We start from the raw sequence: 16,259 nt of genomic DNA, 5'->3' as shown, positions 1-16,259 counted from the left end.
TAGTTCCCTAGAGATATTCATGGCTTTTTTGTAAAGATATTCATATAGGGCTAATGGCAGTCTGTGCATAAGCACGGGTTGTTCATAACCCAACAGTTGTAACCTGGGGACCACCTGTATACTGGCATATAAGGTGACTTGTGTACAAGGTTGATATTTTGGGCTGTTTATATAATTTGGGTATATAAGATGACCCCTAATTTTTGCTTTATTTTTGGTTTTAAGGGTCATTTTATATGCTGGTATATATGGTATTAATCTGCAAATAATCTGGAAACAGAAGCCTTGGTAAAGTGGCAGGTTAAATCCTCTTTTACAGAAGCTTTATAATTCATCCCGGAAACATAATGTTGTTCCTTCCATCTTGCGCCGATAATCAGCATCAAACTCCTCCTGTTGAGCTACTGTGAAATAATTCTTCCAGTCACCAACGTCACCTAAGGAAATACAGAAGAGTTACCCATTGGCTTTTGCATTCCTCAATGTTCCAATACAGTACTCAGCTCAAAAAGCAGATAAAAATGCTTTCAGATTTTGAGAGAAAATGCATTTCAAATTATTATTTCAACGCACTTTTTCATCCTCTATTAAAAAAATGCAGGTTAATATGGAAACAGGATGGAACTGATTCATAGATGAGTATGTTACAAAAAGGACATGAAATTAGATGGCCTATGTTAACTTTTTTATTCATCACGGTGTCTCTTAAGCGCTCCTTCTGCCTAGATATCCCACTGGAATTGCTCCTCGCCTCCCCCATTGCCACCTGGTGCTTCTGGTGCTGACAATGGTGGTGTGAGGAGAGCAAAAGATGCCGCGGCCTGTTTGCTCCCTGGCCGTCCACCTATTAAGCAGACAATGGCAAACAAGATAAAGAAGACGAGGAGTGACAGAAGCTGTCGACAACGGCAGTGAGAGGACTCACCCCTCCTTGCAGGCAGAGGCCCACTGAGCAAGTCTTGCCCAAGGACCTTCCAAACCTTGAGCCAGTACTGAGGATGTAAGCAATCGCGGCTGCTGATGGTGCTTAAGCTTAGAGCCTCGAAATATAGTTCAAGCGGCTGGAAAATGTGGTGGACTCATCAAGATGGCCACCCCTTGCCTAGAAAGACTTCCTTTCCCAATGTTCCTCCTCCGTTTAAGGTGTGGAGAAGAACTTCTGCAGCTAGGAAGCATATTTTGGGGGTTCTGAGAGAACAAATATTGCTTACCTTTCCTCATGAATGCGCCTTTGGACTTGTCAAAAATGAGATTGGGGATGGTCTCATAATTTGCCATGGGGTTGTCCTTCATGACCGTGAATGTTGTATGATGGACTATCTTCTGCACAACGTCCTCAGGCAAGTCGACCTCCAGGAAATCCCTCACACGGCGCACCTCACGGGCCAAGTCCTGGTTGGGACAGACGCATGGGAGAGAGGACAGAATGGGATGATTACGGGTATGATCTCCCAACCTTGTCTCTGCTGAAGAATGGCCTGAAAGAGGGCAGGAGGCTGTGGGTTGCTGGTTCTAGCTCAGGGAATGACACCAGGTGGCCTTTGGATCACTTTCATGCTCGTGTGTTTGTTTCCACACTGGGAGTCACAACCCTCTTCAGTCTGAATGTAAGTTCTGTTCACGTATTTACCGAATACCCAGTAGCTGAAACTCTCTGGGCAGTTCACACAACGAATCTTGAAACCCTAACCCTAACGCAAGCATGAAATAAAGGAGAAGATGAAAACCTACTAAGTTTAAAACAACAGAACAGAACCAGAATAACTTATTCACGTTTCACTTGGAGGAGGAGGCATGACACTTTAGCTTTGTGAGAGCGACTCGTGGTTATTTCTTAATGGGGAGAATGAACTCTGCACATCACAAAAAGATGTGAAGCAGGGCTACCAAGGAAAAACATACTGAGGAAGGCCAGGCATCAAGTTTTCACACTTTTCGCCACCTTACTTCACACTTTCATGTCCATAAAGCTCTGTCTTTCTTTATTCCTTGCATGAAATATTCTTTTCTTGCAACATACAGTGATTAGACTAGGTTTGAGAAGTATGCTCTTCCTGCAGCTCATAAGATAATGTGCATCTATTTATTGGCAAATGGGGATTAATAACAAAGGCTTTCCTGTCCCCACAGTGATAAAATGGATTTTGTTGCTAAGAGGTCAGTTGCTTCTAATAAAAGAATTCTCATTGAAAACAACTAAAAAATGTCCCCCGTCCCTGTGCAAATGACCAACATTCTCGGGGTGCAATCCCATGTATCGTTACACAGAAAAAGCCCCACACTTCCCAGGATTCCCCAGCCTTGGGATGCTGGGAACTGTAGGATTCTCCCCCACCACACACACCCACACAATTCACTCCTACATGTATGTTAACATTTGTTGATTCTCTCTCTCTCTCTCTCTCTCTCTCTCTCTCTCTCTCTCTCTCTCTCTCTCTCTCTCTCTCTCTCTCTCTCCTGCTTCTAAAAGAGCTTTTCCCAGCCTTTTTCCAACACGCCCCATTCTCCTATCTGACCATTGCACAATAAAAACCTGGAAACAACCCAAGCGTGCACACTGTGTTAATAACTCATCAGTGGCCATGTTGCACGGGAATGATGGCAGTTGCAATCCAACACATCTGGAGGTCACCAGGTTGGGGGAGGCTATGCCAGGACGTTTAGCTGAGCAATCCTATGGCACCTAAACCCCACATCCAGAGGGCCATGGACTGACTCCCGGCTCTGACACTGGAATGCAGCTCAGACTCTGCGCTTGGAGCACCCACCTCGCAGCCTTGCAGTCAGAGTGGAAAGACCCACACCTGCTCTTCTCCAGTGTCACAAAAACAACCTCAGAGAAGGTCTTTAGCGGGGATTTCCAGGGCCCAGGGAGAGGGAGAGACCAGCACCACCTCAGTACCACACAATGGCTCAAGCTCCTGCCCTCCTGCTCCAAAACATCACAGTTGAGAGATCTGCAATCAGCCATTCAGCTACTGTCAGACTCAGAGGTGGATGCTAAGCAGCCGGAGCGCACCAGATTCAGGCTCGGCCACCTGCGTGAGCAATAAGTGCTTCTCGTGAGTCAAGACACATGTGGTAGACCACAAGCAGACCATTCCTCTGGTGGTCCTGTGGCCGGCGACTGTGATCCAGGCAGGGATGGAAGGCCAAGGATTAAAATCGTTCAGTTCTAGGCACACAGCATTGGAACTGTGCCTGTGTCCCGTCTGTTATGTGCTTCCTTTATCCTCTAACTATTCTCTGGGTTGCCCTGCCCTTGATCTTGGCATGCTTTAGTGCTGTTGTGCAGGATTCCCTGTTGCAGGTCAAAGCTGCAGTTCCCCGAAGCAGCAGAATGGCAATGTGAGTGGATGAAGCTTAACCAGTTACGTAAATCCAAAGTGTGTTCAGTGTCGAGTCACATCTTACCTAACACCCCATCTGGAGGCCTTTGTCCCAAGCCACACAGATCTATCCGGAAGCGGTTTTTGTTTCCCTCTTGTACACCGCTCTGGAATCCTCCTGATGAAGAGTGGCCAAGATATATTGTAAATAAATAAAGTACAGATGGCCAACAGGAATATGAATCATGCTCTCATCACGGCTCATGGCAATATGTGTGTTTTGCTTTTCTTTGCTAAAATACACATTGCAGAGATTAAAGGGGGATTTCCCCACTGAAGGATGATAGAGTGGATTTTGCCAGTAAAGAACACAGCGAGAATGTAGACAGCAGCTAGAATATATCACAGGCTTTCCGGCACAGGCGAAAGACCTTTTATTTTCTGAAACACTGTAAGAACTATTTTTAGTGCGTTCAGTCCTCTGTTCTGCTGCTGGCTTTAATTTAATTTGTGATGGTTTTATTTAGTGCTGTTTTTCTTTTTCATTTCAATGTCTGCAGTATGTGTTCTAATGCATCACACTCTGCCCAGAGAAACTTGGTTCCTGGTCAATTTTAAAGTACAGTAAAAAAAAAAAAAATAAAAGTAACTAGAAAGTTCCCCTTCTCAGAAATTCTGTACTATTTAGACAGCCTATTCAGCCTTCAACTTTGTGCATTTGCTTATGTTTTTTGTTTTTCTTCGACTACATGGATGAATTGATTCATTCATTCTTCCCCCACCACCTGGCTCAATTTGTGGAAGTTTCACTGTTGCCTGGAGACAGTACTGAATGAGCACAAGTCATCAGACAAAGGACTTAATGGGTTTTTCTGGGTTTATCCAATCTATAAACATATATCCATTTTATACCAGTTTTGGCATTACAGCTTCCACCAAAAACTTGTTTGAGTTTGGTGATACGATTCGGAAATTCTCTGTCTAACATCAAAACAACAGTTTCCTGGGCTGAAAAAATGAAATGAGATCAAAAACACAAACTCTGAAACCTCTGAAATTCTGCCTTCTCTCCAATATTTCACAGATTGAAATAGGTCCTCAGTTAAAACACAAAAGAGATTATAGCAAAAGTCATTACGTGAGCCTATCCTAACCCTACTGTGAAATCTGCACAGCTGACTATGTCACTTTACCCACAGTCTTAAAAGCAGTCTCTGCCAATCTGAAAACAAGAAATGGTATTTGTTCCTGCCTCCAGTTTGTTTTCTCTCAACGCTTGGTATTTCAAGGCCACTGAGCATCTTCTCTTCCCACCAGATTGTGTACATGTGAAAGAAGAGGGGATTCCTGCTTACACTGATTTTTCTACAGGAAATGTTCTGCAGAAAACGAGCAAATTTGCTTCTATTGCTACAGAGAGCAGGATTCGGACAAAGGAATGAAAAAATAGACACCGATTTGAGCTAACTATTATGATAAACTTCTTGATGTTTCTGAAGACGAAGAGTTCTCCTTCACTGGAGCTATTCAAGCAGAGATTGGATGGCCAACTGTCAGGAAAACTGTAGATGCTGCTCTGGGCAAGGGTGTTGGACTAAATGACATCTAAGGTCCCTTCCAACACTTTAATTCTCTAAAAAGTGGAAGTAGGGACATCAGTTCACTAGGGACAGATGCAAAGAGCAACAGATCATCTCTGTTCACCAGGGACTGATATCAGGACTAACGGTTGGGAAATAAGAACAGTAGGGGTCAATAAAGTATATTTTCACTACTCTGCATTATCTTAGGTACAATGTGTACGGGAACGTTCTTGATGTGCAGTACAGGAATACTGATTATATAGCTTTGAGGGAAGGGAGAGTGCCTGATAGAACTTCCAATAAATTTCAAAAGCACTTGATATGTTGAAATGGTTTCTTCTCAAATGAGCATTGCATAACACCGTGGACCTATATTCTTGCCAAACCTTCCTACATGCATCTGCAGAGTCAACATAGTCCATGACCTTTGTAAGCAAACACTGGCTATACGCAAGAAGAAGAGTGTGAAACATTGAAAAGTACACAAAGAAGGAGACACACACATTAAATTGAACAGTGCTATAAGATTTATGCAGGAAAGGAAAAGCTGTTGGCTGGAATAAAAAATATGGCTGCAACTCATGGTATGGAGAAAAAGCATAGCAATGTTTCTCCTCTTGTGAGCCTGGAACTATGGCATCATCTTATGAAGTGGAGAGAGAAAAGCAAGGACTTCTTCACATAGCAGATAGTTAGAACTATGGAATTTGCTACTGCAAGATGCAGTGATATGAACATATAATGCCAGCTTGCTATCAATCTCACTGGTTATCAACTGAATTCCAGGCCCAAGTCATAGTGTTAACATTAATATTTAAAGCCCTGAATGGCTTGGAGCCAGGTTATCTATAGGAGCACCTCCTCCTTTATGTGCCTGCCCAGACCCTAAGATCATCATCTGGGGTCCTTTTTAGAGAGCCCCCTCTGAAGGAAACAAAGAGGATGGCTACAAGGAGAAGGGCCTTTTTGGTGATGGCACCCTGATGGTGAAATCGGCTCCCCAAAGAGGTCTGCCTGGCACCCTCTCTTTACAGCACCAGGGGAAGACCTTTTTCTTTGCCCAATGTTTTAACAGAGTAATTTTTAGAAAGCATTTTTTGCTACTGTGCCCTTGACTTAATTTGAATGGTGACTGTTGCGGAGTTTTATTGTGAGGTTTCTTGCTTCTTATTGTTGCTATTTTATTGTTGTAGTGTTTATGCTAGTTTTAATATTATTGTTTTATTGTGTATGGTGTTGTTTTATATCTCTGCAAGCCACCCAGAGAGTCATTTTGGGTAATGGGCAGGCTAGAAATCAATCAATACATTTCATTCTGCCTTTTTCCACACTTGCAAGGAACTCAGGGTGACTTAGGAAGTTCTCCTCCTCTCCACTGTATCATCACAACAACCCTGCGAAGGAGGCTAGGCTGAGAAGCCCAAAAGTTGCCCAGTGAACTTCATGGCCAAGCGTGGACTAGAACCCAGATCTCTCAAGTCCCAAGCCAATAGGCTAAACACTGTATGCCACACGGGCCACACTATATCACATACATGTGACATAAGCAGAAGGAAGAGGAGGCCTACCTTAGAGGCCTCCCAGTTTTCCATACATCTTGCCAAGCTTAATGTTGTAGTTGCGTTTTGAAAAGACACTGACCAATCTGAACATGACATAAAACATGTATGACCACGGCCAAGTCAGTCTTACATCTTAAGAATGTAGGAAAAAACCTCCTTACAGCCTCTCCCTCTCTCTCATATTGCCCTGATTCCATTGCTTTGTCCCCTCTGCTAAAAAACTGGATGGCAAGGAGTTCATTTCTGATTTCTGTTTTGCTAATGATACTCTGTAAATATCCTGCAAACCAACCTTTCCAAAGCTGGTGCTCTCCAGATCTGTTGGATTACGGTTCCCAGCATCTCTCGCTGGATCTGCCCTCTGTGTGGGCTGGGCTGCAGCTCCCATCATCCCCCGCCATTGTGGCCAATCTAGAGGATGCCAAGTGAAGGGCAGCTCCATAAAGGCATAAGAAGAGCCCTGCTGGATCAGCCCAAAGCTTTGTCTAACCCACGCCCTGTTTCCCAAACAGATGTGCACAGAAGCTCTCGAGGAGGGCATGGGGGCAAAAGCCCATCAGTATTGCTACGGAAGAAAGTAGGGCAGGTGTTTTTGGATGGTCCCTCAGGGGCACAGCACACTGGCTGTCCCTGGCAACTCACTTCTTTCATGTCTTCATAGAAGAGATACAGCAAGCGGTGGTTTTCTTTCTCCTCCCAGTAACGCCGGACATGGTCATACCAAGAGCCCCAGGGAACTGAGCAATCAATGAGATAGGAGACAATAAGAAGGTGGATCGTCACTCCATCAAACGAATCCTTAAGCCAAAGACCTTCACGGTGCAATCCTATAGGCATGTTTACTTGTGAGTAAGTCCCCCGCATTCTACAGGGCTTACACCCAGTTGCGTGTACACCCAGCCTTCATTTTTTTAAAAATGGGATGTGGATGGGGAGGGGAAAGTCCTCTGCGGAAGGGATTCCAAAAGGGACTGCAACAATCCAAGGTGGGTGGGTGTGGGATGGGGTAGAGCTCAGCGGTGGAAGCACGGAGGTGAATGGGTTGCTTGATGGAAGAGGTTTGGGATGCGTGTGAGAGAGAAAGAATGAACGATGCTGGATACGCATGAGTGGGGTGTGAAGGTGCCTCTCACCTTGCTGACTTCGGACTTTGGCCCTACCCACAGTGACATCCTTAGGCTGCAGTTCCTGGGATGAGAGGCCTGGAGGCTGAATTCCTTTAATTAAGGGGAACAGTATCCAGGCTCAGGCAGAAAAACCATCCCGTAACCCCTGTGCTGGCTAGAATTCTGCAAGATGCAGGATGTTTTCCTGAGTAAACTCACATGGGATTTTGCCCTTTATCAGTTAAATATGTATAAATATGGATGGGACTTGAACAATTGCTGTGAAACAGCAAAGAATCTGTCCTTTTTCTAAAAGAAAGAACCTCTACACCTCTTAAGCAGTAGATGCCGCTTTAGAAGAGACCTTTATTTTATGAGAGTCAAGAGAAAATATATCTCCTAGTAGAATGTCATCTGCAGTTTTTAAGCACCTTATTTTTTTTATAAAATGACAACAACCACCCTAAATTTTAAAACAACATGTTGGCCAATGTGACAATCAGAGATGACTTTAAGCACTTCTTGAGGGGTTTTTAATGGATTAATCTAACCAATTATTTTGCTAAAGATCAAAGTCCTAATGGGAATCTTGTACCTTTGAAACTATAAACCCTTTCCTGCTTCCCCTCTAACCCAGGCACAGGGAATCTCCAGTCAAGGGCTGGGTAGACCTGATGGGGGATCCAGCCTGCAAGATTTTTCCCTAGGTCCCACCCAAAAGAGGTGCTAACAGAGTCTTCTCTCCTTTCTTTAGTCCCTGAGTGGGACATGGTGAATTTAGCAGATTGGTGGGGAAATTTAAACCTTCACCCCCTGTATGTAGAGGTCCCAATATAAACTGGGGAAAGTCAGGATTGGTTATAGACTATGCATTCCATAGTTTAACTATTAGTTTAAACTAATAGTTTAATAGTTTAGTACAAGGAAGTCTCCTAGGAATAAACCTTAAGCAAGTCATGGGGATTTAAAGTGCAATTTTATACAGTGAGCTAAGAAAAATAACAGCTCTGTAACCATTCCCACTTTTTCATAACTATTAAGCATCCTGGAGCCTTGCCTGGCTATTTTCTGCATCAGGTCACCACAAAAACTGGGACAGATACGCTCCAAAAATGGAAAGTTGCTTTCATTTTACAAACCAAAGTTCAAGATGAGTTCCATAGGGGGCGAAAGCTATGTGAGGACAGAGAATCCACCCGCCCTAACATCCAAGCAAGGGCCTGCTGCTCAAGATGAGGTGTGCCTTCAGACTGACCTTGGCCCTCCATGAATTTCTGAATGTAGTCTTCCCATGGCCCTGGGTCTGGCTGGGTCAGGTTCATCTGGTCAAAGAAGTAGTAGGAGACCAAGTTGTCCTTGGCGTTCCGAGCAACATAAATCATCTGCGAAGGGCCAAAACCAAGTAATGAAACATGCGATGCTGCCGAGCAGGTATGAGGAGTCGAACATGACAGGAGGAAGGAACAGGGTAAGTCCACTTACTTTGCAGTTCTTTTCCCAAAAGCTTTTAGGAACAAGCTGGTAGGGAAGGTGGGTTTTGATCACACGCGGAGATGGCGCATTCACCAACAAGTCCACCCCTGCGAACAGGCAACAGGGTCAGTCTTGGCTTGGAAGGCAGGATGGGGGACACGGCCGGCCCTACCATGAGACAGAGTGAGGCTGACATTTCAGGCAGCAGATGCTGGGAGGCTGCAGAAAGCCGTCGGAGGAGAGACCTGTGGGTCAAACGCTCTGCTCTGCTAAGCAGGCCTGCTGCCTTCGGGTGTAGAGCACAAGCTGACCTTGTTGTAGTACTGAAGAAACACTCAACTGCCCATCCCGTTGACTTTTGCAGAAGGAACGGGAGTAGATGCCATTTTGTCTTTGGCACCGAAATGCTGTGGCTCAACCTTGGCACTTGGATTTCCTGGGCTCACCTGAAGGTATAGGGCCTGGAGAGCAGATTTCTAGAAATGGGATCCGAATATACACAGGTGCCCGCTTAGCTTTTTCCACATCACCACCGGCCAGGACCAGATCAACAATCTCTTGCATCCATGTAGTACCTAAAGGCACAAAGGAAGAAAGTCCAAAAATAACTAATAATTAGGGTGCCCCCTTTTTATCTAGCAAATTGCAGGTAGTCCAAGCATCCCCAAAGGTAAGCAGTAGCTCAGCAGTGGAGAGACAGTGTGGTGTAGTGGTTAAGAGCATGGGACGGGCTCAGAGGATCTGGGTTCTAGTCCCCGCTCAGCCCTGGAGCCAACTGGGTGACTTTGGGCCAGTCACAGACTCTCAGCCCAACCTACCTCACAGGGTTGTTGTTGTGGAGATAAGATGGAGGAGATGTAAGCTGCCTTGAGCCCTTTGTAGGAAAAAGGCAGGATATAAATTGAAAAATAAATAAATAAATAAACTCAGGTCTGTAGACAACCTTCTGGGTTTGCTGGGTTTTGTGCAGCTTTTCCCTCATTCTGAAAAGTTGAAGTGTTTCTCCTAAGGCATGGATGCTGGCAGGAAGGCCTTTCAGCTAAAATAGGCTGATATTTCTTGTCTCACCCTATTTCCCTTTGTCCACATTGAGAGCCATTTCCTGCTGAAACACTTTTGTTTTTGCAAATCCACTTATTTGTTTTCAAGAAATACAATAGAAGAGGAAAAGGCTATATAATAATAAGGGGAAAAGAAGCCAAGGGTCATTCTAAAGATTTAACAAGCAACTCCTCCTTTAAGTACATTTACAATAAACAAAGATCTCTATCAACCTCTCTTCTTTTCCACCCATTCAGTTCTCAGTCATGTATTTATCTAGCCTATACAATTAGTTATAGGCCTCAACATTGGTTTGGTGCAGATGAAATCACAAACATTTGTATAAATCATATTTTTTAACCATCATTATATTGTTCAAAGTAAATCTTCCAACTTTGATTAAATTCTTCAACTGGCCTTCTGTTGACGTAACTAGTTAGCTTTGCTATTGTTGCATAATCAGCTAGCTTGTTTCCCCACTTTTCAACAGCTAAGCAGTCTTCAGCTTTCCACTTTGAGGCAATTATCACTCTTGCCCCTGTTATATGTTTGTATAACTCTGACATAACCTTTGGGAATAGTCTCTGGGACAATACTCAGCAACGTGTTCCTGGCATTCACTGAAAAGTCATTTTTAAGTATTTTCTGCCTCTCGGCATGTATCCGCTTCCAAATTTTTAACATTCTGTCACATGTCCACCACATATAAAAAAAATGGCCCATCTATCTCTTTGCATTTCCAACATTTTCCATTATAGTTCTTGTCCATTTTCTGTATATCGTTCAGGGTAATATACCACCAGAAATACATCTTCCACCAAATTTCTCTTAGTGCTGAATATGTGGTAAATTTTAAGTCCTTCAACCATAAGATTTCCTATTGATGGGCTGATATTTCTTCTTGAAGAGTCCACTGTTTATAAATATGTCCCAGGAGATGGTCTGGTTGATTTTAATTACAATTTCAAAGTCTGTCAAATTTCTTAATATGCCCTTTCCAGGTTGAATTTCCTTTTTTACTCTTGAGGCTTGTTGATGATAAAGGAGCCATTTTATATTTTTTCCTTCAACTTTTAATTCTTGCCATGCCTTAACATGCATGTTAGTTGACAATGCCTCCATATACAATATGCTATAAGCAGTGCTTTTTTTGTCATAGAACGCACCGGAACAGAGTTCCGGCACCTTTTTTCGACAGATTTTCCAAGTTTTAAAAGTAACTTTGAAAATTTGATGTTTGGTCCACGTGGATTCGAATTGCCCTGTCGAGCGTAGCAGGCTGGCTGCAAAATCATTAAAATGGTGCATAGGGGCTGCTTGTGTGTCGAGTCCGATGCATGCGGACTTCTTCCGCACTGGTTGCGATGGCGCTGCTCGGCTTGTGACGCTGCTCGGCTTGCGATTGGTCATGTGGTCGCGCGCACTGCGGCGGCTGCGATGTTTCGTTACACAACTGACGTGTGTGGGTGTGTGTACAGTGATTGACTATGTATGAAAGGTAAATAATTTCATGAGTTCCGGCACCTTTTTTCTTACCAAAAAAGCACTGGCTATAAGAGTATTGTTTTTGCTAGAATGTTTTCCAGTATGCTTCTACTGGGGACATGATAGGAGAGACTGGAGAGCTTGTTCTTCTCCTCTTGGAGTATCAAATTTTTATTAGACGATCTCTAAATACGTGACTACTATTTGGTGTCAATGCTTTTTAATTGATTCTATAGCCCATACTTGATTGTGTATTCCTTCTTCTAGGTCTGCAATTTCTAATTTCATTAATCTTTCATTGAAGTTAAAAATCCAGTCTGTAATCCATACTAGGTCTGTCATATAATAATATAATTTGAAGTTTGGTATACAAAAATGTAAAACTATATGATTTATTTGGATATATAATTCTGCCAGACAAACTGAGGGCTCAACTACACTATCCATTAAGCAGCATGCAGCTTACCCACGTTTTTCCTTGCTTACGTGTAAGCAGGGCTTTTTTTGTCATAGAACGCACCGGAACAGCGTTCCGGCACCTTTTTTTGACAGATTTTTCCAAGTGATTGTGAATTGCCCTGTTGGGCGTAGCTGATCCGCAGCAAAAATTATTAACGTAGTGCCTGCAGGTTTCTTGTGTGTCAGCGCTGATTGTCGGCACTGATTGTGAGGGCACCGCTCGGCTTGGGACGCTGCTTGGCTTGGGATCGGTCGTATGGTCGCATGCTGAGTGCTTACTGCCGGCGACGACCATTGTGTAAAAGTGTGACCCCAAGTCGTGAGTTCCGGCACCTTTTTTTTTTTACAAAAAAAGCACTGTGTGTAAGCATGTGTGGGATCCCAATCCAAACTGGGACCATCACATGTGGTAACAAGAGATGTAAACTCTCCATCTGCCTCCCACCCTCCTGTTTTCCTAAATCTTCCACAAACCTCTCTTTAGAAGCCCCAGAAATATTAACATAAAACATCATGAATAGGTGAGCAACTCTAAAACCAAATCAGACCAATCAAGGATGCAGCCTCCAAAAGGTGCTGAACAAAACCATCTCTTTATCTGCAGCCCATTTTCTAAGCATGCCTCAAGTATAATAATGCTTGACATCAAAGACAGAACTCACTTCTCATTTTCAGAGTAATACAAGTAGTTGGGGAGCATTTCGACAGCTTTTGAGATTGGCTTCCACTGAGATTGAAGCTGCCCTCCTCCCCCACTCCCCCCCCCCACATTTGGCTCCAACCATTTTCTCCAGCCCTAACCCTAATCCTACTCCTATAGCCCCCATCCCCCTAGGACAGCAGTCTCCAGACATTTTGCACTTTAGCTCCCAGCTCTGCTGATCTTTGTCCATACTGGCAGGAACTTCTGGGATTTACAGTCTGAAATACCTGGGCATCTACCTTCTGCCCACCCCAGCTGAGTCTCTCCCCATGGGTATCTCACCTGCTTTGGGATAAGTCGAGATGACCAGGTCATCCGGTCGCGCTTGGAAATTTTCAACTGGAGCCCACTGTTCAGCAATGGGTTCCATCAGGGGGATCCCATGGACCAGTTTCAGTGGGAACCTACGAAAGATTTCGCGGTAACTGTGTAGGGCTTCAGTGTAGCCCAATTCGGTAGCCATGGTGCCCCTTCAGAGCTGAGCGTGAGAGCTTTGCAATTCTCCTCAAAGGAAGCACTGGCCTCCTGGAGTATCCTGTGAAGCAATTCTGGAAGACGAAGGTTTGCTCCCGTTGCCAGATGACTGCCTGAGAAGCCTGTTTTATTTCATCTCTGTTCCTTCTGCAAGCTTAAGGGCAACACGCACTACAATCGAATTGCCTCATTCAGAAAGCTTCACCAGGAAACAAGTGTTGAGCTTGTTGTTTCAGCCCATCCCATAATGTTCAGCCAATTGGAATGCAAAAGAAACTTCAGAGTTCCCAAACGATTTTTTCTATTTGCCACTGACCTTAGTACCTGGATTTCCTCTTGAAAAATTTAAAACTCAGTCTCCACCTACAGTCTATCAAATTTCCCTTTTCAGAAGTCATCCAAGTACTCTCCAGACTACTAAACACCCCTCCCCTTCCTTTTCCTTTCCTTCCCAAACTGGTAGATTTCCCACAAGGAATGTAATCGAGCTACAGATATCAGAATTTGAAGCTAGCCTTTTCTGCCCAACATTAGGAACAGCAAAGGAACAACAAAGAGCAAGAAGGAACGAAAATACATATTCAGCGTATGTTCAGGGAAGACGATGGGAATCAGTAGTTCCTGGGTAATGCCTCTAAAATCGGTCCTGATGCACTGGGCCCTGGTTGTAATAATGCCAATGTCTTGTAAGGTGTCCAGTTATCCAACATCAAAAGAGAGGTCAGAAATGGGGAGAGATTTCAGAATACTTGCTTATGCTAATTTAGAGTTATACTTGCAAATTTATAACTTCGGCGAATGGGGCGGCATAGAAGCTTCCTAAATAAATAATAAATTTAGAGAAACAAAATGTGAGGATTTAAATAGAAATGCAGTTACATCTCCATGATAAAAACACCATAAATTATAATTTCTTTTAACAGCTCAGCACTTAATTCCTCTGGCTGTTATCATGACCGTTAATAAGATAAGAAGACTATTAATTATTTAAGAACTGTTAGCAAAGAATGTTAAAAACCTCTTTGTCAAATCATTGATCAACAGATCAATAAACCTCTTTTTAAAAAAATCACCTCTTTTGTGAGCTGACACACCTGGTCTTGAAAAGAGATTGATAAATGGAATAGGCCCCATTCAGGCCCAGAGAAGGAAGCAGGAATTTTTGTGTAAACCTATTAGACCAACCTTCCCCAGTCAGGTACTCTCCAGATATGATGAACAGCAATTTCCATCAATGCCCATACTAGAACTAGATCCATTTCGCATTCTTCATTCTGGACTAAGTTGCCAACATTTTTTCAGCCTGGGCTTCTGTGTGTGGCAGGCACAGGTGATAGTATTCCTACATATCCAAGTCCAACGTATTTCAGTGGCACCAGGCCGAGGATGCAGAACAATGGCAGGTAATGGAGCTCAGCAGATGTTTGGACACAGCCCCCCTGTGCCCTGGCCAGTAGGTGCAACGGGTCTATGGGACTTGAACTCCCAAACATTGGGCAGGCTACCACTTGCTCCGGAGGATTAGACCGTGTTTCCACCCAGCCCTTGCTTGCATCAACAAAATGAATATCCAGTGGATGATTTCAAAACAGAGAAGTGGCACATGGCTCAGTGCTGAGAGCCACTGCAGTTTAGCAGATACGTGTTGGTCTAGGACAGCGGTGGCGAACCTATGGCATGGCAGAGCCCTTTCTGTCGGCATGCGAGCCCAGTCGCCCCAGCATTGCCCCAGCAGCTGAGCATCAGGTAGCAGCGCACAGAGGGGCCATGCGCCTGCTCGGAAAGGAGTAGCGGCGCCAGGCGATGAAGTCACGCACCGTGACTCATTAGCCGCAACTCGTCCGAGCTTTCGCATGGCCGGTCAGTGCGCTGCATATTGCTTGGACTGGCTGTGAGTTCTTTTTTCTAAACTAAAACCTCAGTTTTCAGGTTTTATTGCAGTGTTGGCACTTTGCGATAAATAAGTGGGTTTTGGGTTGCAGTTTCCACATTTGGTCTCTAAAAGGTTCACCATCACTGGGTTATGGTTAGAAAAACGAGGTGTCCTGGCATGATTTTGATGGCTGGAATGTGTTTGGAATGGGCAGAAAAGATGAGCCATGCAGAAAAAGCTACTCAAGGAAGGCTTTTTCAAAATCCCTATCTTTTCAATGGAACTGTAGCCCTATATTAGGGTTAGGGGTATGCACCAGGGTAGGGTTAGGGTTAGAAAAACGAGGTGTCCTGGCATGATTTCGATGGTTGGAATGTGTTTGGAATGGGCAAAAAAGAGGAGCTGTGCAGAAAAAGCTACTCAGAAAAATCACCCCCTTCAATGGTATTTTAGCCCTATATTAGAGTTAGGGGAGTGCACCAGGCTTGGGTTAGGCCAGTGGTGGTGAACCTTTGGCACATGTGCCACAGTAGGTACGCAGAGCCCTCTCTGTTGGCATACGAGCCAAGTCGCCACAGCATCACCCCAGCAGCCGAGCATCGGATAACAGCGCACATAGGGGCCATGCGCATGCTCGGAAAGGAGTCCTGGCACCAGGCAATGACATCAGGAGATGTGACTCATTAGCTGCAAGTCGTCTGAGCTTTCGGGTGGCTGGTCAGTGCGCTGCCAAGGAGAGATATATATATATATATATATGTGTGTGTGTGTGTTTGGACTGGCTGTGAGTTTTTTCTAAACTAATACCTCAGTTTTCAGGTTTTATTGTAGTGGTGGCACTTTGCGATAAATAAGAGGGTTTTGGGTTGCAGTTTGGGCACTCATTCTCTAAAAGGTTTGCCATCACTGGTCTAGGACACAGGTGACCTGGGTTCTGGTCTCCACAAAGCATGGAGTTCACCAAAGCACTTTGAACTGGCCACTGATTATCAGCCTAAACTACCTCACTGGTAGTTGTGAAAATAAGATCGGAAGGAGGAGGGATATGTAAGCCCTCCTGGGTTCCTCGCAAGAAAAAAGGCAGGATATAAATAAAATAAATCGATAAAATTCTTCCGTGCAGCCTTAGCCTTGTCCCTTGATCCCATGCACACGAGTTCCTGCGCTTTCC

At 44.2% G+C, this 16,259-nt stretch overlaps 1 protein-coding gene across 1 annotated transcript; it reads right to left on the bottom strand.

Annotated features, from left to right (window-relative positions):
* Nucleotides 1–289: 289 nt before the first annotated feature.
* On the bottom strand, nt 290–13,413 carry LOC123032187 (sulfotransferase family cytosolic 1B member 1-like). The gene is made up of 7 exons (XM_044447899.1): nt 13,024–13,413; nt 9,500–9,628; nt 9,063–9,160; nt 8,836–8,962; nt 7,117–7,211; nt 1,212–1,392; nt 290–437 (listed from the first exon to the last, which is right to left on the bottom strand). The coding sequence occupies exons 1-7, from the start codon at nt 13,202–13,204 to the stop codon at nt 325–327; spliced, it is 924 nt and encodes a 307-aa protein (XP_044303834.1). The 5' UTR covers nt 13,205–13,413; the 3' UTR covers nt 290–324.
* Nucleotides 13,414–16,259: the final 2,846 nt, after the last annotated feature.

The sequence above is a fragment of the Varanus komodoensis genome, unplaced genomic scaffold (assembly GCF_004798865.1).
Source record: "Varanus komodoensis strain SLA01 unplaced genomic scaffold, ASM479886v1 scaffold53, whole genome shotgun sequence".
In the NCBI taxonomy this organism is placed as follows: Eukaryota; Metazoa; Chordata; class Lepidosauria; order Squamata; family Varanidae; genus Varanus; species Varanus komodoensis.
The sequence above is the reverse complement of the archived record's forward strand: the minus strand, read 5'-3'. Positions and strand labels throughout refer to the sequence as shown.